We start from the raw sequence: 25,076 nt of genomic DNA on the forward strand, positions 1-25,076 counted from the left end.
CTATTTTGTGTTCACTACCACTATTGCATGTGTAAAGATGAAAGCCACTCACTGCCTTCCTGATTTTGACTCCCTGATATGATACTTATAGTTTGGTCCTGCCCCCACTGCCGCCAGCCCCTAGACCCCTGCTGAGCTAACAAGGATGTGCTGCTCTGAGTGGCAAGGCCCATCCCCGAGAGACCCCGTCTGTCTAGGACAAAACTTCGTCTGGGCCTGGCTGTGGCAATTAGCCAGGCTTGCCCTGTGAACAAGGCTGCCTCTTCAGGAAGAAGGAAGAGTTCTGATCATAACTTGGGGTCTTGAAAACCAGTGTCTGATCTGCCAGGGGCAGGGATGACCTTGGAGACGAAGGAGCCTCCCATGGCAGTGACTTTCTGCAGCCTCTGTTCCCTTCAGCCAGGAACCCCTGCCTTGCCCTTCATGACCATGTCCAGGCATGGGCTGAGTATGCTGGGCAGGGCTTAGGAGTGGCTCCTGCCCAGTACCCACCAGTTTATTTGCTTATGTTAGAGGTTAATTGAACCCCCCCTTTCCAAAAAAAGACCCCCAAGGGTTCTGGAGTTCTAAGTCCAGTATACAAAGAACATCATTTAGAGACTTTTGGGTTAACTACCAGGAAAACTGAAAATCGTTATAAGTGGCTGTCTCTGGGAGATGAGACTGTGGGCTGGGAGGGGGAGGGGAAGGGGACAGTCACTTTTCCTTAAAAGCCCTTTTGTATTATTTGATTGTTTAACAGTGGGAACAAGAGGGAACACTCTGGGAAAAGGGTGGAAACGATCTTAGGGTCATAGTTGCCCTGAGCATGAGCAAGCAACAAAGGTGCAGATGGAGGATCTGTATCTACAGACTCAAAGAGTCCTCCTAGGGATGGCCCCGCTCTTCCTGGTGGGCCTGGTCTTCCCAATTAAGACAGGAGAATGTGGGGAAAGTATAGTGAGAACAGAGGACTGAGGACCTGGAAGAAGCCAAAGGAAGAGACAAGAGGTTAGAGAGGAGCAAGGAGGCCACAAGTGTATAGGGATTGAAGGAGGAGGAGAGTGGTCAGCTATGCTAGGGCTCCCGTGAGGCTGCAGGGTGGCTGGGCTGCAGTCCCAGGGCTGAGGTCAGGGATGAAGGATACGTTCAAGGTGAAAGGTCTACTCGTGTCCAGGATGTCTTCAAATCTCATCTAGGTTAGCTTTTACTGAGAGTGGATTATACATAATTCTGCATGAAAACAGAGGCTGGGACTACATGACCCAGGAAGAACACCTTCACAACCCCCAAATTTTATCAATTATTTCTTCCCAGGAAGCTACAAGTATCAAAACAGAGAAAAGGAGCTTTCAAACAAACGTGCACAAATAGGAACAGTTCGAGAAGTCTAGAAGCAAGTTTAAACAAATATCTGGACCATCTCTTCCTTTCCTGACACACCTTACCTTGTGGTGACTCCTCACCTCCCCATTCCTCCTTGGTGTCTCCCCATCTTCATCCTGCCTTTCTCTCACTCCTCCAGGCACACTCCTACTCAAAATCTTCCATACATTCCCCACTGAGAGTGGCTGGGGTCTGAGTTCCTCGGCCTTGGGTTCAGAGCCCCCATCATCAGCCTCGATCTTTCCAGCTCCCATGGTCTACTCTATGCTACTTCAGCCTGACCCTTTGGCTCAGCCATGGCTTCTGGAACTCACTGAGGTATGTGGTATGATTGCGGTCTTGCTCCCTTGTCTCCTTCTGCCTGAAGCTCCACCCTCCTCTTTCCACTCCTTCACTCTCTGTCCGCTGAAGCTCTGCTCCAATTCCAAGAAGGTTTCTTGCCCACCGAGGGCACAGTGACATTTCCTCTCCTTAAACTCCTGTAAGACTTGTACAGAACATGTCTCTTGCCTAGGGTGGGTATTTTCCTACAGGTACAACACCTGTAACCTGTCTGGTTTTCCCACTTAGAAGGTCATCAAGCTAGATGTAGTCATTGTTTGCATGGCTCTATATTACTCATGGACTCTTACGAGGTCCCTGTCTGCATAGACAAAGTGTGCAAGCGATTGTTGTCTGTGTATCATTTGGGTGACTCTGTTTTAGGAGGCACAGTGAGAGGCGCAGCTGACTTGAAGTGCACCACGTTGCTGTTTAACCAAGTAAGGGGAAGATGGCCACTCCAAAAAGTCATGTTTGCAAGGTGCTCCCAAACCAGGGGTAAGTCTCTTAGCGTCAACACCGTCAAAGTTTTCTTTTTCTCTGTTTCACTTTCTGCACATCCCCCACATACACCCAAAGTACACACAGACACACACACGCACACTGCACTTGGAACCCCTCCCAACTCCCCCAAATACCCTCCAGTGATCTCTCTGGTTTAATCAATCTAGAAATATGACTAGTATCAAAAATATCCCCGTCAGATTGCAACTGACTCTGGGGCTCCATGTGCTGGCTCCCAGCCAATGAGCCGCTATTCATGCTGGCAAGGCAGTTTAAAAAAGGAAAGGCTTCTATAAGCTCAAAAGAATGCGTGGTGACAGTCGAGGCTAAGCACTTTCCGGCTGGGTTCACAGGGGCATCTATTTTGGCGTCCTGGCCTCCCCTCTGTGTCCGGGGGCGGAGAGAGGGAGAGATCAAGTGCAGGGCCCTACCTGGCTGCTGGAACATCAGCATATTCTGTGGAGAAGTGTGCACGGGCAGCGAGCGGGTCCTTTGGACTGAGCTGTGGGTGCGGCTTGGCATGCTGTTGCTGCCCCCAGGGTTGGCAAACCAGAGGTTCTAGTGAGAAATGCAAAGGGGGGGACCATCAGTGCAGACACCCTGGGGCCAGGGGAGGGGGTGCGGAGCAGGGCCGCCAGCCAGAATTCAAGAGGCAGATAGCCCTGAGAAACTCTTTGCTAACTTCTGGAAAAGGGCTGCAGGCTTGTGCTACCCATATGCATGTTTATAGAGAGGGGGTTTAGATTCCGTTCATTTTACCACCCCCCCTCCAAGCCCCAGGCCTCTCTAAGCCCCAGCTTCATCTGGACAGCTCTCTCCCTCACCATCTCCCAAACTCTTTTTATCCCTTTTGTTGCCTTTGCTTTTCCTACCACTTTTTTTTTTTTTTCAGAGATGGAAAGAGTTCTATAAATGTTTGCAACGAAGAGCACAAACTATTTCGGGGCTCATTTGATTTTCTTTTTGAGATTCTTACAACTTACTACAAAGCGAGGGGGAGAAAAAAAGCATCTTTCAGCTGGCAGTGAGCTGCACACTTAGCTTGCGTTTATTATGCGGGTGTCCTGGTGGTGACTTCCTCTTGAACTGATGTGGGGCTTCCCACAACGGTCAGAAAGTGGGGCTTTCTCATACACCCTGTGGTGTATGCTCTGGAGAGTAAATCCTGCCCATTTTGCCTGGAGCTGTTTTCCTGTTTTTAAACCAATCCATCACCCCTTAGTTTCTCATGACAATCCAGACCCACTTGTGCCCCTCTAATCCCAGCCCCAACCTGCAGAACCCCACAAAGCTGGGCACACAGATGGAAGGCACTGGGCAGGGTAGGGAAATGGGACTGGTGGGTGAGGAGCCTTGGGACAGAGGTCAGCTCTAAATCACACAGTAAAGACCTCTGGGCAGCCTGGCCTTGAACAGGAGGAGAATGTTCCAGCTCTCTCTCTGATCGCCTCTCTCAGGCTCCTCTTTGGATTCTCCACCATAGCTGCGGACTGTGACAAAGGAGCTTTTTGGCGTGAATAAAAAGGCTAAGAAAGCTCCTTGGATGCTAAAGCTCCTCTGGAACCCAGATCTGGGAGGTGGTGAGGTCTGCAGGGGCAGGTCAAGGAGCAAGGCAAATAAAAGGTCTTGCATTTCCTCCTACAGGCTCCCAGGTGCAGGGCCCCCAAGGTTAAAGGTCAAAGTGGCCAGAGGGCATCCTAAGTAAATCCCCACGAAGCCAGGTGCAGCCATGGCATTGTGCTGTCTCCTAGAGAAAGAGTGCAAACAACTGGTTACCTCTGAGCACAGGGACACCTGTATCTTCGTGCAGCCCTCCTTGGCCTTCTGGCTCACCTTGGGGTCATGCAGGGATAGGTCCCGAAGCCTCTGGCCCTGAGCTTGGCGGCCCACCCTCCCCCGCAGGCACAGAACACACCTGTCTTCCTTGTTTCATGATGGTGGGGTTGGCTGTGGTGTTGCGCTGGGTGGAGCTGACAAATCCGCTGGTGCCCAAGAGCCCCAGGCGGGCGGAAGGGACGTTCCGGGAGGGGATCTGGTACTGGCGTGGGTTCCGTCGGCCCATACCGCCGCCCACAGAGCCGGCTGTCGGGAGGGAGTTGGACTGCCCAAAGCCACGGCTGTGAGAGGGGACAGAGAAGCGAGAGACTGTCAGTCACCCTCAGCTCTTCCCACACCCCAGGCCGCCAGCGGGCTGCCTGCCTGGAGTCTGCTTACGTTTTGCCGGTTACGGGGTCTCTCTAGGGGCACCGGGTAGTTGTGTGTCAGGAAAGGGCTAGGATTAAAATGACAGCTAAGAGACATCTGAGAGGCACTATCACATGCACCACGCCGGGACTTTGACACTGGTTCTTCAGTCCTCACGACAACCCCATGAAGTAGGCGCTCTACCCCCTTTTACAGCTGGAGGACGAACACAGAGAGCTTCACAATGTTGCAAAGGTCACACGGGCAGCCGGCGACGGTGCTGAACTACGAGCCTAGGAGGCTGACCGGGGTGCCCCCAGCGGTCTCCCATGTGAGCACTCACGTGCCCGTCGCGAAGGCACACAGCACAAGGGCAGCAGAGCCAGGCCCAGTGCGCCTTCTGTCACACCACGGTCTGTTTCTGATGTCTGCCCACGTGGCGAGAGTAGCCTGTGGGCCCCGCTAGGATGGAGGCTCCAGGAGAGAAGAGATGGCGTCTTTACGTAACCAGCGGTCCTGCACGTCCCATGCCTGCGGCAGCTCCCGGCACAGTGAATGCAGGCTGAATGAACGAACGAACGAACGGGCCTCTGCCACCAGGATGCTTCTCCCTGTGGAAGCGCTGACCCCGTGTCTGGGGCTCTGACTCCAGCTTGAGAGTAGGGAAGGAGAACGGAGATGATGATGTTTGCAAGGGCTCTGGACCTAGGACACCGGCAGCTCCCCACTCCACAGGCCGTCCCTGCTGCAGAGAGACGGGGAGGTCGCGTGCTTCCCCACATGGCCCCAGGGAGGCCGCCAGGGACCCTTGGCATCGCATTGGGACACTGTGCTCCCACTTCTCCAGTGACCTCAGCGCTCAAGAACTCCTCCTCCTCCAACATGCTTCAGGTTCCGGGACGGTACACAGCAGCTAGTAGGGTTTCAGGAACCAGCACATTCCTTCCAAGAAGAGTCAGCTTTAGTCATTCACTGATGTTTAACTTGAAATGCTTTACCTCCAACGGCCACAAGATGGAACAGACTTGCTTTCCCCGCCACACAGGGGAGGTCCGTACCAAGCCCGAGCGGGGACTCCAGCAGACCGGGCTGACGTTGTTTAACCAGTTGAAGATGATGGGGGTTGGGGGAGGGTGTACTGCAAAATAGTCACTTCCTGAGAAAGAGAATTGTGTGTGTGTGGCGGGGGTCTAAGCCATTAGGTGATCTCAGAAAATGCTTCTCTTCTCCCCAGAATGCCTACATTTCCTAGGGGGAAAGGGGGTGGGGAAGAGAATTCCACAGGTGAGGCGGCTGCAACGGATTTCTGGGCCTGTGTCTTTCCACTTCTAGGTTTTTTTGGCCAAGGAAAGGGTTCCTGATTCCTGTCAGGGACTCATCGACATGTGGTGAGAAGGACACTAATGGGCTCTAGGTCTGTAGCTCATCCTTTCTCCCCCACCTTCTTCTTTCTATGAACATTAAATTTTTTTGGTTTGAAAGAAGAAATTTGGGCCAGGAGGGGGTAAAAAGTAATTTCATATGATCTAGGAGACCTCTTTTGGAGGAAGGACAGTCTGAGATCCATGACAGGTGGAAACAAGGATCAAGTGGTTGGTGTTTTTTTTAAGCTATGAAAACTTGTCCTTTGGTTTTTGAAGTTGGAATATTGGCCACCTGGCAGATGATTCAGTATTCTAAGACTTATTTAGTGCAGATCGCTTTTTTGCTAATTTTCCTTTTTGGTTGGATTTTTAAAAAGTTGTTTCATATGCAAAATACAGTAGTCAATGAGTGATGCTAAAATGATTTGTGCTTCCAGGAAGGCAAGATTATATTCTTGAGCTGATATCATGTGGGCAGAGGATTCTGCTATGGGACACTTAGTCACTAAAGAAACAGAACTCTAGGGACTCCTACAGTTAGGACGCATGAACTGGGCTGTGTGTGGCAGGTAGAGCCCAGAACATTTTGGGGTCAGGATAGATGGGTAGAATTTGGCTAGGCCATCTTTCTAATGACTGCGGGACCCTACCGTGACATCCTTAGTTGGTTATTACAAAGCCGGAGTTGTTGAGGGTTACTTAAGACCACTAGGCTTAATGACATAATCATTCTTTCTGGAGAGAGAACAAAGTGACACTAGTAAGTTTTCATTTCTCATTCTTTTGCTCTGCCCATCTGTATCTTTCTCTGATTTCCTAAATCTAGCCAACTGATTTCATTACCTTGAAGTGCGCGAAGAGGCTGATTAATAAGAACCAATTAATTTGGTATTTGTGATAATTCAAGCAGGGGCTGGGCTGCAGTTATGGGAGAAACAAGCCTTCAAAGCAAATTAATAGCATAAAAAGGTCCCAGAGGTAATACTTAGGAGAACAAATGATTTTTCTAGAGTTTAGCAACTTCCAGTTGAACATCCACAACTGAAGATTGAATTCATTCTTATCTAATCAATAAAAACAGGTCCATCAAGATTCCAATATGGCAAGCCTTGGGTAGCCCAATACACACGTTAGTTAATAACACTCTAGAGAGGTCAAGTTTAATGGGGACTCTGATATGGACCAAGGACAAAGCAGAGCCGACAGAGGCAGGGGATGACACTTCTGGGAGAAGCAAAGAGCTTAAAAGTTCTTTCTCTTTATCCTCTAAATTCCTTCCTCCTCTTCGAATGTGCTTCCTGAGGTCCTGGTGTTGCAAGAGGGGTCTGGAACCTCGTCCTCTCACTTGAGAGATGTATGGCTGCCCTTACAAGAAGAGAGAGTGAGCCTGGGAAGGGGACAGTCCCTAGGGCAGGAGGCCTATGAACCTGCCTTGCCTTTCACCTGGGCCCCCGGGATCCTCAGGGTGCACAGATGGTCCAGCCCATCTCCCCAGGGAAGGCAACCCCAGAGAGCGTGGAGCCAGGGAGCTGTCGTACAGAGTGCCGCTCTGCCTGATTGTGTTTTCTGTGCATCTGAGCTGCCTGGCATGTGTAGTGCATTAAGATCACTGACTCTGCAGCTGGTGCTGGCCCGCCTGGTCCAAATCCTGGATACCCACTGCCTACCAACTCCTCTGTAAATTGGAGTTAATAATAGCAACTCTACCTCATATGGTTGTTGCAAGGATTAAATGTATTAATATTCCTAAAATACTTGGATACCACTTGGCACACAGGAAGTGCTAAATGTTTGTTTAATAAATAACAGTATTATATATGCTGGAAGGTGATAACACTTCAAATTTTCCATTAATCTTTAATGAAAACTTTTCATAAATCCCAACTATCCTTATCTCCCTCAAATGATATAAAACAGTGGTGTTTTAAGGCACACTCCTGCAAATAAATGCTAAAATTGTTAACAACACAGAGCTTCTATATGTGCATTGAGAAGTGAATTCAGAACTTCCCAGGTGCAGGTGAAAAAATTATTTATCTGCTCATGTTTAAAAATGTAAAACGGAAAGTTGATTTTTCATGGTGTTTGTACCATCATTCTTTTGTCACCCCCCAACTGCCTGTCACTGCTGAAGGCTTCACCCCACAGCCCCCCTAAATTCCTCCCCTGGATTGTCGCTGTAATTCACCTTTAATATGCAATTGGATTCCTCCATTTAAAACCAGATTAAAGTAATGGGTTCTAAAGTACAACGAGGCTTATTTTTAACCGCATCCAAGAAGCTGAAGTACTATGAAAACTCAAGAATGGTGCTGCTCCACTCTGAGATTGCAGCTCAGACCAAAATAGACCAGCACTGGGCTCTTCACCCTGCCACCGACTATAATTAGCTAGTCTGCAGCGAGAAGGGAGAAAGAAATGACACTACCTCGTAAGGTGCTGCTAGAACAACCCATTTTTGTCCCTTCAGGGCCCCCTTTTGTGGACAAACCACGAAGTGTTTTGCGGGCATTCTTTCAATCATACCCATCTCCCCTTGATGCCCATCTGGACTAATGCCATCATTTTGATCATGTAAAATGCGTTACAAAAGATCATGTGCAGTTCTTTTTCTGGGAACGTTTTCTCTCTATAGCGTTTTCCTGACTCCATCTGTTTAAGGAGTGTGATCTGGAACTCCCCACAGGGCATCCTTGTGGACAAGGAATGGTGCCCCGCCACAGTCCTGCCCAGGAACCCAGGCAGGCCGCGGTGCACCAGGGAACCACCGTGCATTAAGAAGAATGAAATCCCAACATACTTTCTTTGCTGTCGATATCCTGATATGTCTAGAAGGGTTTTCCGAGGGAAAGACCGAAAGAGCTTCTGCACCTGCTGTTTCCATGACAACAATCTTTTTTTCTGAGTCTCTGTAAATGCCTGCAAAAACAAACAGGACTTTTTAATGGGTGGCGCAGCCTGGCATTAGAGGGAGGAACATGCAGTTAATGGGGGGGGGGGGGCGGACATCAGAGTCTCTGCAGCTGCCTTTTCTTCACCTGCTTCCCACCTGGTCCAAACAGCAGTCAGTTTCACTTGGGAGCCACCTGTACCGACAATTGAAGTTCTTTGACATTGGAGGTGCCTGGGAAAGTACGTGCATTAAGCTTTTGACAACGCTGGTTTTTGGTTGCATTTCTGGCAGATCCGTACTCACCTTCCCCTTCTTCCTGACTCTACTCTGGACTCTCTAGATTAACCAGGAATGAATTGCAAAAATGGATCGTTGAATATTCTGGCTTTTGCAGGCCCCCCTGCATTTTCGTAATCAATGGAAATGCTAAACCACTCCAAAAATCAATCTGCTTGATGGCACGTGGTCACCCTGGAGTGGTCTGCAGGCTTTCAAAAAATGGAGTATAGTCTCTGCTATACTACACTACACTATACTATACTATAGGTCAGGATTGGTACCCTGGGTTTTCTGTAGGGCATGGGGCTTTGCTGAGAAATCTCCAGTTAAGGGGCCCCGTTCCCTACAAAAACCCCAGTGCACCAATCCGGACCTAAACTTTGCCTAAAGTTTAGGAAAACAAGTAGATCTGATACCTTTTCAAATCTTTTTCAGTAAAATTGGCATTGAGGGGTGTTTTGCCTGCTTCGTAACACACTGTAATCTACATCACGTGTTCTTTCGTGTACACGGAAGCCCGGGGAAGGACTTTACAGGGGTTATGAGTCCCCAAGGCAGAGATGCTCAAATCTGTGATACAGAATCCCTCAAGAAGACTATTAAATGCAGATTCCCAGGTCCCTTTTAATACATCTGGACAGGAGTCTAGAGGATGTTTGCAGCAAGTGCCCTATAATTCCGTTGCAAATGGAACATGGACATGTGGCGTTCTAGATGGTTTGAGGACCCTCCATGCAATATAGGAATGCCCTATCAGGTGCCTAAAACCAAGGTCCACAAGCTGTGGGAGGGCCCGCAGATTTGACTGATCAGCAGTAACAGTGATGGAGATAACATACCCATATAGTTTTGTCAATAAGACATGAAATCCTTTAAGTAGCAATAAACTATTACTTAGAGTAACAGACTATATGGCTCTTTCCCATAAAGGAAACAGATTCCTTAAACAGAGAAAACATGACAGTTTAATTTTCTCCCAATGACATTTAATCTTTAAGGACCTAAACACAGGAGAGCTATGTGAACAAAAGCAAAAAGATGTTAGTTATATTGTGAAAAAATTACTGACTTGCAAACCCCTTCCTCCTAGATGACCTTAGCCAGACGCCTTTAAGGATATTCATCAAGGAGGACTGCCCAACCAAGGGACTCCATGCCTCCTTAAAGAGGTACAGACAATGCACAAGGTACATGGTGGGGTGGTCTCATGGTTACAAGGTGAGGACATGGTTCTACTTTGTGGTCCCTTCTCATTTGTTGGCAATGCTTGGTGAGTGTCCAATTATACACGAATGCCTCTGAAAGACTGAAAGGCAAGCATTTCTGCTGGATGAATAAAGAAAGGGACAGATAGAGTCTGCTTTTGACTGGCTGCTTCTGCCAAAGTCTGAGTGAGAACACAGGATACAGGGGCACTGATCTAGATGACTTGGGGAGGAGAGTCTAGCCCAGTTGGTCGGAGGTTCTGGATGGATATGGGCAGGGCTTGAATCCCTTCACATCCTTATGCAAGTTCCTTTACCTGACACTCAGTTCCTTCTAAAAACCTTCTAAAGGGAGACTATTATCTTCCTCCAAGAGATGTCGTAAGGGTTAAATGAGATAACACATGAAATGCACGAGAATACTTAGGACATGCCTGGCTCTTAGTAACGGTTCAATAACTGCGGCTCATATCTCAACCCAGGTTTTTGTGGTCGCACAGACCAGCCCTTTGGTGGTAGTATATGAGTGTTTGTCACATTTGGCATTCCAACAATCACCTTTAGCCCCAACAAATGACTCAAAACTACAATACCAAGCTGGTCTGGAGCCAGCCTGAAGGACAGCTGGCCTGAGTTTCCAAGTGACAAAAGAGGAAATGGCTCACTTTATAGACATTCATTCAAAGTGCTTCCAAAGGACACCAGTTCATACATGACATCTCCCGTATGGCCAAGAACATCCAAGAAGATGGAAGTGTTTATACCCCACCACCACCCAGAGAAGTGAGCTCATTCACTCAATACTGGGCAGCAGGCCATTTCGTCCCAGGCTGCAGATAGGATTAAGCCCCTTAGCCATGCTGAGTGAGTGTGGTGGCCACTTCTCAGTCCTGGAGGCTGCGGCTGGGAGGCCTGGAGAGGCCCTAGGTCATGGCTGGCAATGAGGGATTTCCAAAAGCTAGTCTCTGTGTGTATCTGCAAAGTAGCCCTCCACTGTGGAAGCTCTGCTACCAGCTGGGATTGGCTGACCCCTCATGTCAGCCATTCCACTGGCAGCTCTGGGTTGGGCTGGTAGCAGCTTTCTCAGGGACTGGAGGGGAAGGAAGCTTCCATACTACAGACTGACACAGCCAGTCAGCCTATTCTGAGTCCTCTGTCCCTGTCAGGGCCAATCCAATGAGTCTGTCTGGAGGAAAATGGCTAGGATGCATCCTACAGCCTTCATGGCTGGATTAAAGGGCTCATAAAGGGGCAAGAGCTCATCTCCACAGAGCCTCCTTAAGATGGCGAGGAGGCAAGATGCCAGGGATTATAATCCAGGAGATGAAATCCAGAACTTTCCTGTCCCCCCTTCTGTTACTCTAGGGAGTTGGTCCCTTTGTCCCTGGGGAGGAAGGAAGGTGTCTAGGTTTGGTCAACCCCCTGCCATCCAGTCAGTTAAGGAATGGCATATTTGGGTTGTGAAAGGGAGTCCTGTTTCATGGAGCCCAGGTGAAATTCAGCCAGGATAGAGACTGCTGTGCCTAAATGGAGCCTCACAGAGAGGGTGTCTGCTGCCCACATAGAATAACCTGAGCCTGTGGAAAATTAGTCAGACACATTTCCTCTTTCTTGAACTAAAATAATAATAAAAGGTCTTGCACAACATTTTCCCTTCCAAGGCAGAGTGCAGGCCCCTTCTTCCTGACATGAATTTAGGCAAGCAGACATGGCATGAGCCCCTTTCTGCCCAGGACTCTTATCAGCCAGAGGCCCCTCTACTGCAATCGGACACAGAGCCCTCCAAACACTGTTCTCTCTGCCTGGAGCACTCCCACCCCCTTATGCAGTGAGTTCTTTACCACCAAGACTCCAATTTTAGTATATGTGCTGCCGAAGCGAGCACACCACCAAGACTCCAGCTTGCCTTTTGGGCCCGGCTTGGGAGGCAGTTCCTCTAGGGAAAAGCCATTTCCGGTTCTGGGTTTGGTGGCCTTGCTCCTCATCTGGGCTCCGTGGGCTGCCAGCACAGCCTTATCCTCACGTGTGTGATCACCTGGTTTCCTTTAGTCTTCCCCACCGCCCTCACACCATAAGCTACCTAGCCAGGGACAGGGCCTAGACGCTTAATAAAGATCCATGGAATGAACGAGTTCTAAAATTCTTTAATGTGTCCTTGCCTTCTCTTCTTCCTGGTGCTTTTCGCTGGCTGAAACACGTGCAGTGTCAGGATTGAAAACAGCGAAGGGTGAGTTGGGGGTTGGGGAGAGGGACACACGAGAATTTGCACTGCTGAGAGGGAACAGCAAAAAGGAGAGTTTAGGGGATTGTGGGGCAGTGACTGGGAAGGAAACCCAGAAGGAGACCATGCTTGTGAGCGGTGGGTAGTCAGACCATGGAAGGGTGGAGGGCCCAGTGAACTGGCCTTGGACAGATGTGCCTGTGTGGCAACTGGCGGGTGGGGACAGCGTGAGTGGGGTGGTGGGTGAGGGGGCCAGACCTCTGCGCTGGGTGTCTCCCTTCACTGGGGCCCACTGCCCTTCTGGCACTCTGGAGGCCAACCCAGCAAAGGTGAGCAGACTTGGGGGCCTTTACCATCTTAGTCTAGCTTTAAAATCCCACAAAATGACTTCTGCATTGTTAAGCTTCTTTAAAGCCTACACTGTGACTCTTGTCTCTGTGACTCTTCGGAAGGGGTGCTCCCAAGAAGCCACTGGGGTCTTGGGTCTGAGGCACAACCTTCTGTCCTCCCATGCACCTCAGGGCAGGTGGCTGCCCCAGCCAGCTGCACCCAGGACCTGCCCCGCTCCGTCAGGGAGACCGTGCTCACACGGAGTCTAATGGGGCACAGCTCCAGCCTGCCTCAGTCCTTCTTCAAAAGGATATGTGGCTCAACATAATTCCTATAAAAATCACAAATCAAACCACATGGAACACAAACACAAACACTTACTTCTTTTGCACACTCTCCAACCCTCCCTCAAGTTTCCCTGAGCCAAAAGGCAAAATGTTTACAGAAAATTTTATAAAGACTCGAAAACCTGCCACGGCAAGGTGGCAGGGCTGGACATTCACCAGCTCAGGCTTGGTCACTCAGATTCTCCTAGAGCCAGAAGTTTCTCTCAGGCATTGACCCTCACATTAGAGCTCAGTCTCGATGATTCTCTAGACACCAAAGTATTACAGGCTGTGCTTAGGTTTGATGCCATCATAGCTGAGTTCTGCCTGAGCTATTATTAATGCCTGTCTACTCTTCAAAAACAAGTTGTTGGAGACCCAAATGATCACATCATGTAAACTCTGAGAACCATTTCTAAGCAATGAGAAAAACAGTTTTGTGAAACCCATTACTACTCACCTCATGAATTAGACACTTGTCTATGAGCTGTAAATAGGAACTTATATTTTCCTCATCAGGTCTGGAGACCAAGAGCTGTGTGCACACTGTGAATTGAAAAAAAAAAAAAAGGAAGAAAGAAAAGATGAATTAGAAACATGTATACCCATTCTAACCTCTGAGATCTGCCCCTGATTTCCTTTCAGGACCAATATTTTGAGATACGTGTGCCTGTGCCTTTACGTAAGGTTCACAAAAAAGGCCAGGAGACTCCTCATTCCACTGAAGTCAAAGGCTTGGTCACCACGGGAGCCCTCGCCTCGAGAAGCCCCTTCAGTTAATTCCAGGCATACCATTCTATATTAAGCCTTCTGCAATCCAGCCCGAGACAGACACTCTAGGAGAAGAAGAATGCGGCCATGTCCTGAGCCCTATCTCTGAAATAGGCTCCTTTTGAGAAGGGAGTTCAAAGGCATCAAAGACCATCAATGTTATCAGAGGGCAGTCTCCATAATTTAATGAATGAACTGTGCACCTCGTTTGGAGGCATGAGGCTCTGGAACATCTTTTAGGACATGAGGTGTGTGGGCACGCACATGAGCAGGAAGCCTGCTACTCAGTCACTGGAGGGTTATTTTCTCAAAGTGATAACACACTTATACACACGTAGGTCCACCCACACACTTCAGTAACTGAAGTAATAAAGACAAAGCAGGATCAGTCTGAGGGCAGAGCACACACACCCACTGGCCTTCCCACGGCCACGCTAGCATGGCCCATGCTTCTCTCGTCCTGGAGGCTCTGATGCTCTGATCTTGATGGGGGTGTTTAGAAGGCCATGGTGGAGGTGGTTGGACAGAAGATGTCAATTAGAAGAGAAAATGCCTTGCACTCAAGTAGACCATGCTTGAAACCTGGGCATCACGATTCCTTTCTCCCCCTAATCCTGCATTAACCAGTCTGTTGCAGAATTCCATTTATACTCTCTCTTTGCACAGAGACTCCCAGTATAGCATTGTTTGTATTGACAAAAGCTCGAAAAACACCTCCATGTCAATTCACTGGGGCCCTGTCGAATTATGCTTTAAGCATACAGTGGAACGGCATGCAACCTTGAAAAAAGAAATTGGGTAGTGATATTGTATTGATAGAAATATTAAAAGTATACAATGTAGAAAAAACAAGCTGCAGAAAAACATGTAAACAACACCTGTTTGTGTGTAAAAAGGATACTCATGTGCTTGTATATGACTATTAGGAAGTTTCTGAAGGGACAGTCCAAACCTGTTTAGAGAGGTCACCTGTGGGGCGGAAGATGGTGGTGCTTGGCGGACAGGTTATTTTTTACTTCCATCATTTTGTTTAGTTTTGATTTTTTATGTTGAGCATGAATTGATTTTATAATTTGTTTGAAAGTAGCTAAAGTTTAAAAAGAAGCCATGCCAGAGGAGCTTGGGTCTCCTGAGGACTGAGCCCATCATGGATCACACTCAGACATGCACTCCCACAGGGTCATCCGTTGTAATCCCACACAGCTAAGAGCCCACTCAGGGGTGGGAGGTCAGGGGGTGGAGAGGGCTCAGAGGTGAGTGGGGGGAGACCAAGGACCCACCCTGGCCATCAAGCTACTGGCATCTCTGCTCAAAGGGATGTTACAAGTCATCTCCTCTGAGCCAGATTTCTATGGATGGAAGTCTTTTTTAGGACGTGTACACACAGGGCATTTCTCACTGCACCTGTAAGACTCAGGTGTCCATTTCTTTTGGTAAAAACTTGGTTCTTTAAAATGATTGGATGATAAAAAAAAAAATGTTTCTCCTTCCCAAAGGAAAAGTACGGGCATTCACTGCATTTTTTAACACAATCACACTTTCTTGTGAAACACCCCATTCGAGCACAAATTATTCTAGCATTGGACTTTTCAAGGATAATCACGTAATCACTGTGCCACTCATGGGGGAGACACAGGGCAGTCCAGGTGGAAAGAGTGCTCTCACCTAAAGGACCACATGAGAATTCTATCCTGCCCTCCAGACAGGCACTCGGCCCGGCCATGGTGCCTTCCAGGCGCTGTCTGCAGTAAGGGCCGACTTCCGCCCACAGGCCCGAAGCCCACCGAGCACTCACTCTACTAGGAGGGCCCAGCAAGCCCTGGTCTGAGGGAGTGGGAGAGAAAGGGGACAGGGTTAAGGAGGAGGCCTTTGGGGATTAGAGGGATCGGAGTTCAGGTGACTTCTGAGCCTCACTCTCCTCATCTGTAAATGGGCTAATGGCATCTACCCAGACAGGTTTATCCAGCACTCAGGGGAAGCTCCTCAGGAACCCGGAGCTCTGGTTAGTGGTGGTGAGCGAAGAAAAGGGGGGAGGTGTGAGAATCAGGCTCTACCTTTCCCCATGACACGTGTGAACTGCCCGGGGAGATCCCCCTCCGGCAGGGGGGCGACGGCCAGCTCCCCATCACAGCTACTCAGCTGGTGTGGCTGCAGCCCGCCGCTGGCCCCAGCCGAGGTGGTGGCTGTGGCCCCGGCGGCCGAGGCACTGTCTTTGCAGTCGGGGCTCTGGCCCTCAGGGCCCATCAGTGAGGGCGGGTGCGGAGCCTGGGGCTCCCGGCGGCGAGCCTCGGGGGTGGTGCTCGGGGAGCTGTAGGCCTTGATAGGAGTCAGGATCATCTGGTGCAGTTCCTGGAGTGGGATGCGCAGGTTGCCCCCCTCGATGATGTCCTGGATGGTCAGAGGGAGAAGACCTCTGTTAGCAGCAACAGGGGTGGCCTGCCTTGATGCCTCGATTCCCCTGCCCCAAGTCGTTCCTAGACAGGACGCACAGCTGCTGGCCCCTTCATCACAACATTCTTTGGAAAGGCAATCACTTTAATTTTATCATTCTATTATTAGCCCGGGCAGAAAACTTGGAAAATACAGATAGGCATAGTGGGGAAATTATACATCACCTGCAAATCCCACCACCTAGAGGTGATCACTAGAATGATTTTGTACATTTCCTTTCCTGGCTTCTTCAGTGAATTTCTATAAAAAGCGTTATACAGTTGGCAGGCACACACTTTAGAAGCTATATAACAAAGCTGGGTCTCGTGGTAACTTCCTGTCCTGTGTACGAGTTGTTGTGCATGAAGGAACCTGCTGCTCATTCACACCTTCACTCAGCCCCCAACACAGGCATCAACGGGGCAGTGGTGAAGAATACAGACTCTAGGGCAGATGCGGGGGTTCAAATTCGGACACGGCTGTATGACCTCGGGTAAACGACTTAACCTCTCTGTGCGTCAGTTTCTCTGTGTAGAACACACGGATAACAGCCGTATCTGCCTCACTGGGTGGTTGTTAAGGATGTTAATATTTGTAAAGCTGCAGGTTGGTGTCAGTTATGGTGTCCTGTGCGTCTTTGTTAAGTTACTAGGTTTGTGGCCAGGGCCCTGAGGAGCCAGGCACCGTGCCAGGCAAGGCGGAACCGTGGGAACAGCCTTTATGGTTCCCTTGGGGAGTTTACATCCTACCCTGAGATGAACATACCGTGTGCTAGGGACTGAGGTGCAGGCCAGGTGGCTGTGAGGGAAGGCTCTCTGAGGGGTGGACGTTGGAAAGGGAACCCAAATGGATGCGGGCATGAGGATTCTGGGCAAGTGTGATCCATGCAAAGGGCACGGTAAGGGCAAAGGCTGTGAGGTGGGGCACGCCTGGAGTGTGTGAGGAAGAACAAGGAGGCCTGACGTGGAGCAGGGTGGTGAGGGGGGAGGGTGGGAAATCAGGTCCAGGTTGCTCCCGGGGCCTGAGCGTGGAGGCATGGATGCTGGAAGTTTTTCTAAATGAGACGGGACATCAGGGAAGGTTTTGAGCAGGGGAGTGACATGTGTTCAAAGAATCATTCTGGAGAGAAATATGTATAATCTATATGATACAGCTGACCCTTGAACAACATGGGTTTGAACTGTGTGTCCACTTACCTGAGGATTTTTTTTCTATAAATATAGTACAGTATTATAAATTTATTTTCTCTCATGATTTTCTTAACATTTTCTATTTTTAGCTTACTTTATTATAAGAATACAGACTATAACACAATCAACACACAATATGTGTTAATCCACTCTTCAGGTTATCAGTAAAGCTTCCAGTCAACAGTAGGCTATTAGTAGTTAAGTTTTGGGCAAGTCAAAGTTATACATGGATTTTCAACCGCACAGGGCGGGTGCCCCTCTACCCCATTTGTTCAAGGATCAACTGAAGTTGTCTATAATATATGAATGGCTTTATATGTTGTATAATAAAATTGGGTCCTTCTGCACCTACAGTTTGACATACTGGCCATTATGTATTAGAAAAAGAGTGAAAGTGGATTCTGATTGACATTTATCTGTGCACCAGATGCTCACGGAGGCACAGAACAGGCTCCGAGGCTTGGGGCTGGGGATCAGGGCCTGGGAGTCTTTTGGGCATGGTGAGCAGCCCGGCCCTCTGCCCTGGTGCTGTCCTGGTGCTTCTGCAGCAAACCTCTCCGTGGGACCCACGAAGGACACTGACAATCGGGGCCTTGATTACTAATGAAGTACTTAATCTTCCGAGAGCCCAGAATAGCAAGGACATCATTATAAAAGCTTGAAGCATGAGTACCAGTCCATTCCTGGGATCCTCTCTTACCAAGAAAAATTGCTTGATGGTGTCAAGGAACACAAGCCCACGGAACACGATCACGTCTACACCCGACTTTCCAATCAATCAATTAGAAAAAGGAAACCTGAGGATGGCAGCCTTGGACAGGCAACATTTCAATTCTGGGCAGCAGACCACCAAGAGCCCGGCCCCGTCATTGGCGGGAACCTGCTTTGCGCAGGAGTTTGGACGCAGAAGCTTAGCCAAGTGGGCACCCAGGGTTATTGAGGACAGTGAAATGCTAAGTAGCCATCAGAATTGTCTCAGTCCTGCTCAGGGCTACTTTCCAGCCTATTTTAGAGGAGAGAGTCTATTTTTCTTTTAAAGAGGAGGGTTTTAGAGTCTACCGCCTTCCTTCTACACCTGGTGGATATGGCAGAGGTGAGACTAGGTCACTGCCTGTGCTGGCAAGCCTGATGTGGGAGTCGGGGGGTGCTCCTGATCATTGCCAGTTTTCCTGCTGCCTGGACTGGACCAGCCTCTTCCAGAGTCTAGGGGACGGCGTGTGAATGATTCCTTGACTTTGGATGTGGTGATCTACCTGGGCAGGGTGTATGGAGGTAAGCTAGCTGGCCCACCCCAGGAGAGCACCTGTTGTCTTTCCCAACTCAACTATGTGCCAACTGGGGGACCCCTGCCTCAAAGTCCTCCACTTCTGGCCAACTGCCTCACCGGCACCTGGTAAGTGGGTGGTGGTGGGAGGTTCTGATCTTGTCCAGCCCCTGACTGAGGCAGGGGAAAAGGAAATCAGAGAGAAGGGATGAAGCTTCCTCAGAGTGAGGCTGAGTAGGCAGAGCTGACTGGCCTATTTGGGAGATCACATGCCTCCCTGCCACGCTATCCCATGTGACAGTGACCACTGAGGTGAGCAAATGCATGCTCATGACATTTTGTCAACTGCCACCAAGCAACCCTCGCCCACTCCTGTCACATGCCATAAGACTTCTGTAGTTACTCAGTGAGGGAGGAAGGAGATTTTGGTTATGCTAAGAGCTGAACTCCTTGAAACAGGAAACATACACTTGCCCCAAGTTCAAATCTTATTTTATTCCACTGGAGACAGCCACCCCAAAAAGGAAACCATAAACCTAATGAATAATGACAGACACTTTCTTTATCTTATCAGGAATCATGAAGAGTTTTGTTTTGTTTCCCCCCCCCAGCCTTCAAGCCAGTGTCTCAAAGAAAACGCTTGGCTACCAGCAAGTTAACAATGTGCTTTAGGCCAGGCTCCATGGGGTTACATATCCAACTCTTCAAAATCAATTCTAGAACTCAACATTGAGTGCCCAGGTTGAGAAGGAAGCTAGAAAATGGCCAGAGTGGGACTCACTCCAGTGTCCTCAACTGGTTGTGGGAATTAATTCTCCATGTTGACAAAAATAGGGAACCAACCCAAGTCTGTATTGATCCTTCAGACCATAAATATAATCCTACCTTATAAACACAAAGAGGCAAAAACGAAGCTGTCCGGTCACTAATGGGCCAAGTCGAGTAGCTCATGGCAGAGCAGGTACCAAGAAGCAGGTACCAAGAAGCACTCAGCTTGGGCGGCACAACTCAGGGCCCACATGCAGGAAAAGGAGCTACTTGCTGACCAACCGCTTGCCTGGCTTTCTTAGGTCTTAGAGGAAGACTGGTTTGGAACCTTCACAGGGCATGTAATGGCAGCAAGGGGCAAATCATCTGGAAGACAGGACTCGGGCAGCCAGTTTCCCAGCACTTAGACACTGTTCGTGGCCCCACCTTCCCCCTGCATGGGCACAACTGGACTTCTCATGCAGTAGATGGCATGCCTACATCGACTTAAATCCACTCCCTTGCCACCTTTCATTCACCAGACCCCAACTGAGCCCTACAGGGAGCCAAGACCTAAAATGAATACAGCAGAATCCTTGCCCTAAGATGCTTACCATTCCTGGGTCCCATACAGTGTGAGCAGGCTGCCAGGACTGGGAGCTGTGGGAACACAGTGTGTGAGTGTGTGTGTGTGTGTGTCCTTTCTCTATGCCAGGTTCCCAAGGAAGGGTCCAGTTTCACAGTTTGGGAGTTAGTTGCAAAAAGGACAGTGAAGGGGTCCCTGGGTGGCTCAGTTGGTTAAGCACCTGCTTTCAGCTCAGGTCATGATCCCCGGGTCCTGGGATCGAGCCCCACATTGGGCTCCCTGTTCGGCGGGAAGCCTGCTTCTCCCTATCCCACTCCCCCTGCTTGTGTTCCTGTTCTCACTGTGTCTCTGTCAAATAAATACTAAAAAAAAAAAAAAAAAAAAAAAGAATAAAAGCATGTGGAAACATTTTCAGTATTAAAGATCAATGTTGAAAAGTCTGTCCCAGTGACCATTCTAATCTTCTCTTTTCCTTTTCCACCAGATATCTTGAGAAGTCTCCACACTTCCTTCCCTGATGGCCTTCTCACCCATTCACACTCCCTGGTTCATGGGTTTTCTTTCTGTCCCTCCATTCTTCTGGCGACCCTCCTCACCGTGGCTACCAGTGACCTCTGGTGGCCGATTCCAGGGGGCGGTGTTGAGTCCTCATTGTATGGGACACATTCACGGCCCCTGATGGGATTCCTTCCTTCAAACACTCTCTCTGACCCTCGGGGTGGTTCAGCCTCTGGCGTTGTTTGGTCCCTCCATCTTCTGGTGCTCCTCGGGGTCTGTTCTCAGCTCTTACCACTCAACACACACTTCTGGGGAACCAACCGCCATTTCCACACAGATGACCCACAGTGAGTCTTTCAAACCCTGTGGACTCTAGCATCGTCCTTGTGGCCACTAACTTGCCTTTTCCGCTGCAGTGTCTCATAGGCACCTCAGACAATCTGTCCAGCTAAACTCCACTTCTCCCACCCTGGCAGCTCCTCCTATATTTTCTGTTCCCAAATGGCACGGCACCTGGGTCGATGCCTGGACTTCCGCTAAATGACCTCTCTTGTCCCTCTCCACCCTCACGGCCCCCACCTTAGCTCAAGGGCCCGCCAAGGCTGGCTCTAGGCTCCTACGGAGTCTCCAGCCCGTGCTGGCCCCTCCATGCTCTCCCCCCTCCTCACACCTGCAGAGCGCTGTGTCTCATCCCAGGAAGATCCCCCCACCTGCCTCGGTGATGGCGCTGATCACAGGGGATTGAGAGGGCACCGCTGTGTCTGTGCGACATGTCTGTGTCACAATGCACATCCGAGCTCCCCAAAGGCAGGAACCAGGTATTTCTGTATTACTCACGGTGAGTCTCCAGTGGATGGGGGTAAATCTAGTCCAAGGCAGCTGCTTAGTACGTATTCAGTGAGTGAGTGGAAGAGCTCTGGACCTAGAGCTTACCTGCAGCAACTACTGATTATGAACTAGCCATGGGCGGGGTCCCAGCTATCTCCTTAGAAATCTCTGGGTTCTATGTGAGGTAAGAATGCTGTAGGCAGGGGCCTGATGACAGCATCTGCAACAGCATAATCAGCTCGGGACCCCTGGGAAGGCCACAGAAAGGGCTGGTGTGAGTGTGTGGCTGGTGGCCTAAGTGGTAACACAGTAGGGACAAATCCCTCCCTCCAAGAGCAGGAGGGCCCTGGGTCCCAGAGGAGAGAGAACAGAGCCAAGGGGCTGAGTCCTCAGGGGGTGCTGAGGCTCCCCACCCCCAGGCCATCAGCTCCTGAAGGGAGGACCACACAGGTGTCGGAGCTCAGGTGTTCTGAAGCAAGCTCACGGTGCCGGTCTGGGAGAGACACAAGCTTTCTTCCCCAAAGATGCCAAAATAAACTCATTACTGCTCTTTTCTTGGCCATTAGCTGCCCTCAGATTTTGTATTACTTTTGTCCTCTTTTTAACAATTCCCATTCCAGTGAGCCGGGCAGAAGGTGTTTTTGTGGAATTAATACTATTCGAGGCGCGAAATGGCAATGGACTCCTCAAAGGCCAGAGAGAAAGTCAGTGACACGTCCAGGCACCTGTGACACCTTGCTGCCCTTATGTTTCCACACTGAGTTGGCCCAAGGCCACGGGGAGTAGAGCTAACAGTAGTTCCATCTCTGTCTCTCGGGTCGGTGCGTTTCCTCAGTGACATAGTTCCTGGGAGTTCCTGAAGGATGCTCCAGAGATAAAGGGGGACGATCACTCTTTCACCATAACACTCAGCAATCTAGTCCTTAGGGAGAACACTTCCCGAGCTTTCTAACAGAGGCGAAAACTGGCCTTTTGCATAGTCCCCAAAAGAGAATGGGTTCTTATGTTAAAGATGGCAATAATCACTGTTAGACAAACTGCTTGGTAAATAAAACAGAATTAAGAACAACAGCCTTGGGTTCAGTTGGATAGGTCGTTTGTCATTTGGGATTCACTTTAATTAAGGGCGGGCCTTTGAGCACGGATGTGCCACATGAGTAGCCTCTACCCATCTGTCGATCCCAAGGCTTTCAAAGCCACCTTCCTTATAAAGTTATATATGCATATTCTATATATATTACTTGATATTTTATGTGATATGCATTAAATGTAACTTTATATATTCTATGTAAAATTATATACACACATCTTTATAAATCAGCAAAGAAAAACTCTCATTGCACTAAAATGTTGACATGCTCACACAACTTGTGTTAGGCCCGCCTAGCTCCATACTCTGTTCCCTTCCAAAGGCACCCTGGGATTACTGGACGACATGACCACTTAGGCTGTGCAGGGAGCATGTGCCCACGGAGCTTCCGGCCCACCAATCCCAACCACCTCCCAACAGCAGTGCTTGCACAAGAATCCCAGCTTGGGGCAGAGGCAGCACAGGAACGAGGCTTGCTCTCCTCTGTACCTTAGATGAAATCATGAAGTTACCAAGTCCCCAAAATGATACCAGTATGAGGGCAATGTCTGGATACAAAGATAGGAAGAGAACCTGTTTAGGCAGCGAAAAAAAGGGACAGTAGCAGCTGATAAGGGCTTATCAGCCAAATGATTCTGATTCCCTCTATTGAAGCTGGAGTCTACTGGGATGGCCAGTCACAGGCTGCCTGGACCCAGGCAGTAAGTATATGTCAGTGGTCAGGTTCCATAGAAGTGTGGATAACCAGGAAACTTTCACTTCAAAATCCTTTCATTTTTTTCTGCCTTTGGTAAGGAAACAAGGCGGAACACTCTATAAGGTCTGCCAATGACACCTTCAGCTGAGACTTTTCCCATCATGGTGGCAGAGATTTGCCCTCCCCTGGTGATCACTCACCCTTTCCAAAGACTTCAGGAGGTTTTGTCTTTCTTTGAGCTTCTGAATACTGATGACAATTTTGTGTCTTGCACCTTTGGTAACATTCTGTAATTAAATAAAAGTTAATTTAAAAACATATTTTTAAGAATCAGTTTAGAGACTCCTGGAGGCTATTTAGTACTTTACTGTCTTCTTGGTTCCTATGTTTGTGGACTAGTAAATATCCATTTGTCTCTCTCTTCAGTCCCCTCTGTCATAAACCTCTCCTTACTAAATGTTCTGACTACATCTGGCTATACATTTACCTGTGTACTTTGGCTGTGACCTTTAGGAGAGAAAAGAGAGAGAGACAGAGCTAGAACAGCAAATTACCCACCCAGCATGAAATTTCTTCACAGTCTTAAATGATCATTTTAAAGTCATACATCCCTCTTTCTCCATATTGTCATTTCAGTCCCACCCAGGTTGCTTGAAGGTTCCAATCCCATACAGAGCTTCATTGTTTTCTCCAACCTTTCCTAGGTTTTCCCATCTCTGAAGTCTGATATGGTTTTCACCGGGTGCCAAACAACACAGGGCCGTTTTGGGCAGTTTGCAGGTCATCTTTGGTCTCCATAAGGAAAACCAGAATATAAAAGAACCTAAAACTCAATTCAGTCATCACTTGAGCTAAACGATTAGAATTCACAGTTACGGCTGTGGATTTTGGTTTAACTGTGCAATGGTGAGCCCAAGGATTTAGGTCAATGCTTGTTGACTAGAGATACTGCAAAGTTCCAAAAAGGAGGTCCTTTCTTAAGTCAGGTCTCTAAGACAAGCTTCTGGTGACTTCTTGCAGCAATTCATAGAATTCCTCTTACAGGAGGAAAAGATGGGAACACCAGAGACATCTCCTTCAGAGATATTAACACTCAAGGGACAACTGAACTCACTCTCTAAGATGAAGTGCTGGGGGCAGATTTCTGTTTAGCCTTGACTTTGGGTTCAAGTGAATTAAATTACTCTGAAAAGTTTGTTCTGGCCTCTGGCTTTGCCTTCTCTGTCAATTATGTCTTGTTTTTTCCCAAGTCAAATAACTGAGGACTTAGATTTTTTTTCCCCTCAACTCGGACCCAAACACAAAAAATGCTCTTAGAAGTAGTTCCATCAATCCCTGGGATCTCAAGGGGCAATCGAGATCCAAAAAGTGGTGGGAGAAGTGTTAGGAAGTTGAAATTAGTGCTTTTCATTCTCCGAGAATGTGCAGTGACTTTGGGCTTTGTCTTGCATCTCAATACTTGTGTTCAGCCAGGCCTGCAGAGGTTAATTAACTGAAGGTGCAGTGGGAAACCAGCACCTGCTGGGAGCTTTGAGTCCAGGGCAGTACTGCCCCAAATGGTACAATCTCCTCTTCCTGCAAGGGAAATACTATTAGCCTGTTCAGACCATTAATTCTTTTAAATTGTTGCTCAAAGGAAATTGAGGTCAATTTGAAACATGCAAATGGCATTTTATTTTTTTATTTTATTTATTTTGCAAATGGCATTTTAAACAAGAGAAACAAACACATTGGTCAGATCTAGTTACTCGAGCACAGCATGGTAGGAAACATGTTTGGTTTTGGGGGGTCTGTTGACTGGCCTAGCCTTGGGGAAAGACGCCTGAGAAGGAAGGGGGAACTTTGTTCTTTGATGGCACCCAGAAGGGAAATGAAACCTGAGACCTGGGGTTATCCCATTCTCTGTGACGGTCCCGTGTTATGCAAGGCAGTTAGAAGAAAAAGTGTTTTGCACAACTTACTCCAGTCTCAACTAAGTCCAAT

The 25,076-nt window shown here is 48.7% G+C and overlaps 1 protein-coding gene across 4 annotated transcripts in view; it reads right to left on the reverse strand.

Annotated features, from left to right (window-relative positions):
• The window catches only part of SAMD4A (sterile alpha motif domain containing 4A), a 203,983-nt gene that overhangs the window by 12,481 nt on the left and 166,426 nt on the right, over window positions 1-25,076 (reverse strand). For all 4 annotated transcript variants that reach the window (XM_034992578.1, XM_034992577.1, XM_034992579.1 and 1 more), the window contains 6 exons: window positions 23,294-23,380; window positions 15,818-16,151; window positions 13,453-13,538; window positions 8,539-8,657; window positions 4,106-4,307; window positions 2,622-2,748 (listed from right to left, as the gene is read on the reverse strand). In XM_034992578.1, the coding sequence (XP_034848469.1) occupies window positions 2,622-2,748; window positions 4,106-4,307; window positions 8,539-8,657; window positions 13,453-13,538; window positions 15,818-16,151; window positions 23,294-23,380 (955 nt within the window). The remainder of the gene's footprint in view (window positions 1-2,621; window positions 2,749-4,105; window positions 4,308-8,538; window positions 8,658-13,452; window positions 13,539-15,817; window positions 16,152-23,293; window positions 23,381-25,076) is intronic.

The sequence above is a fragment of the Mirounga leonina genome, unplaced genomic scaffold, assembly GCF_011800145.1.
Source record: "Mirounga leonina isolate KUSES-001 unplaced genomic scaffold, KU_Mleo_1.0 Mir_82, whole genome shotgun sequence".
Classification (NCBI taxonomy): domain Eukaryota; kingdom Metazoa; phylum Chordata; class Mammalia; order Carnivora; family Phocidae; genus Mirounga; species Mirounga leonina.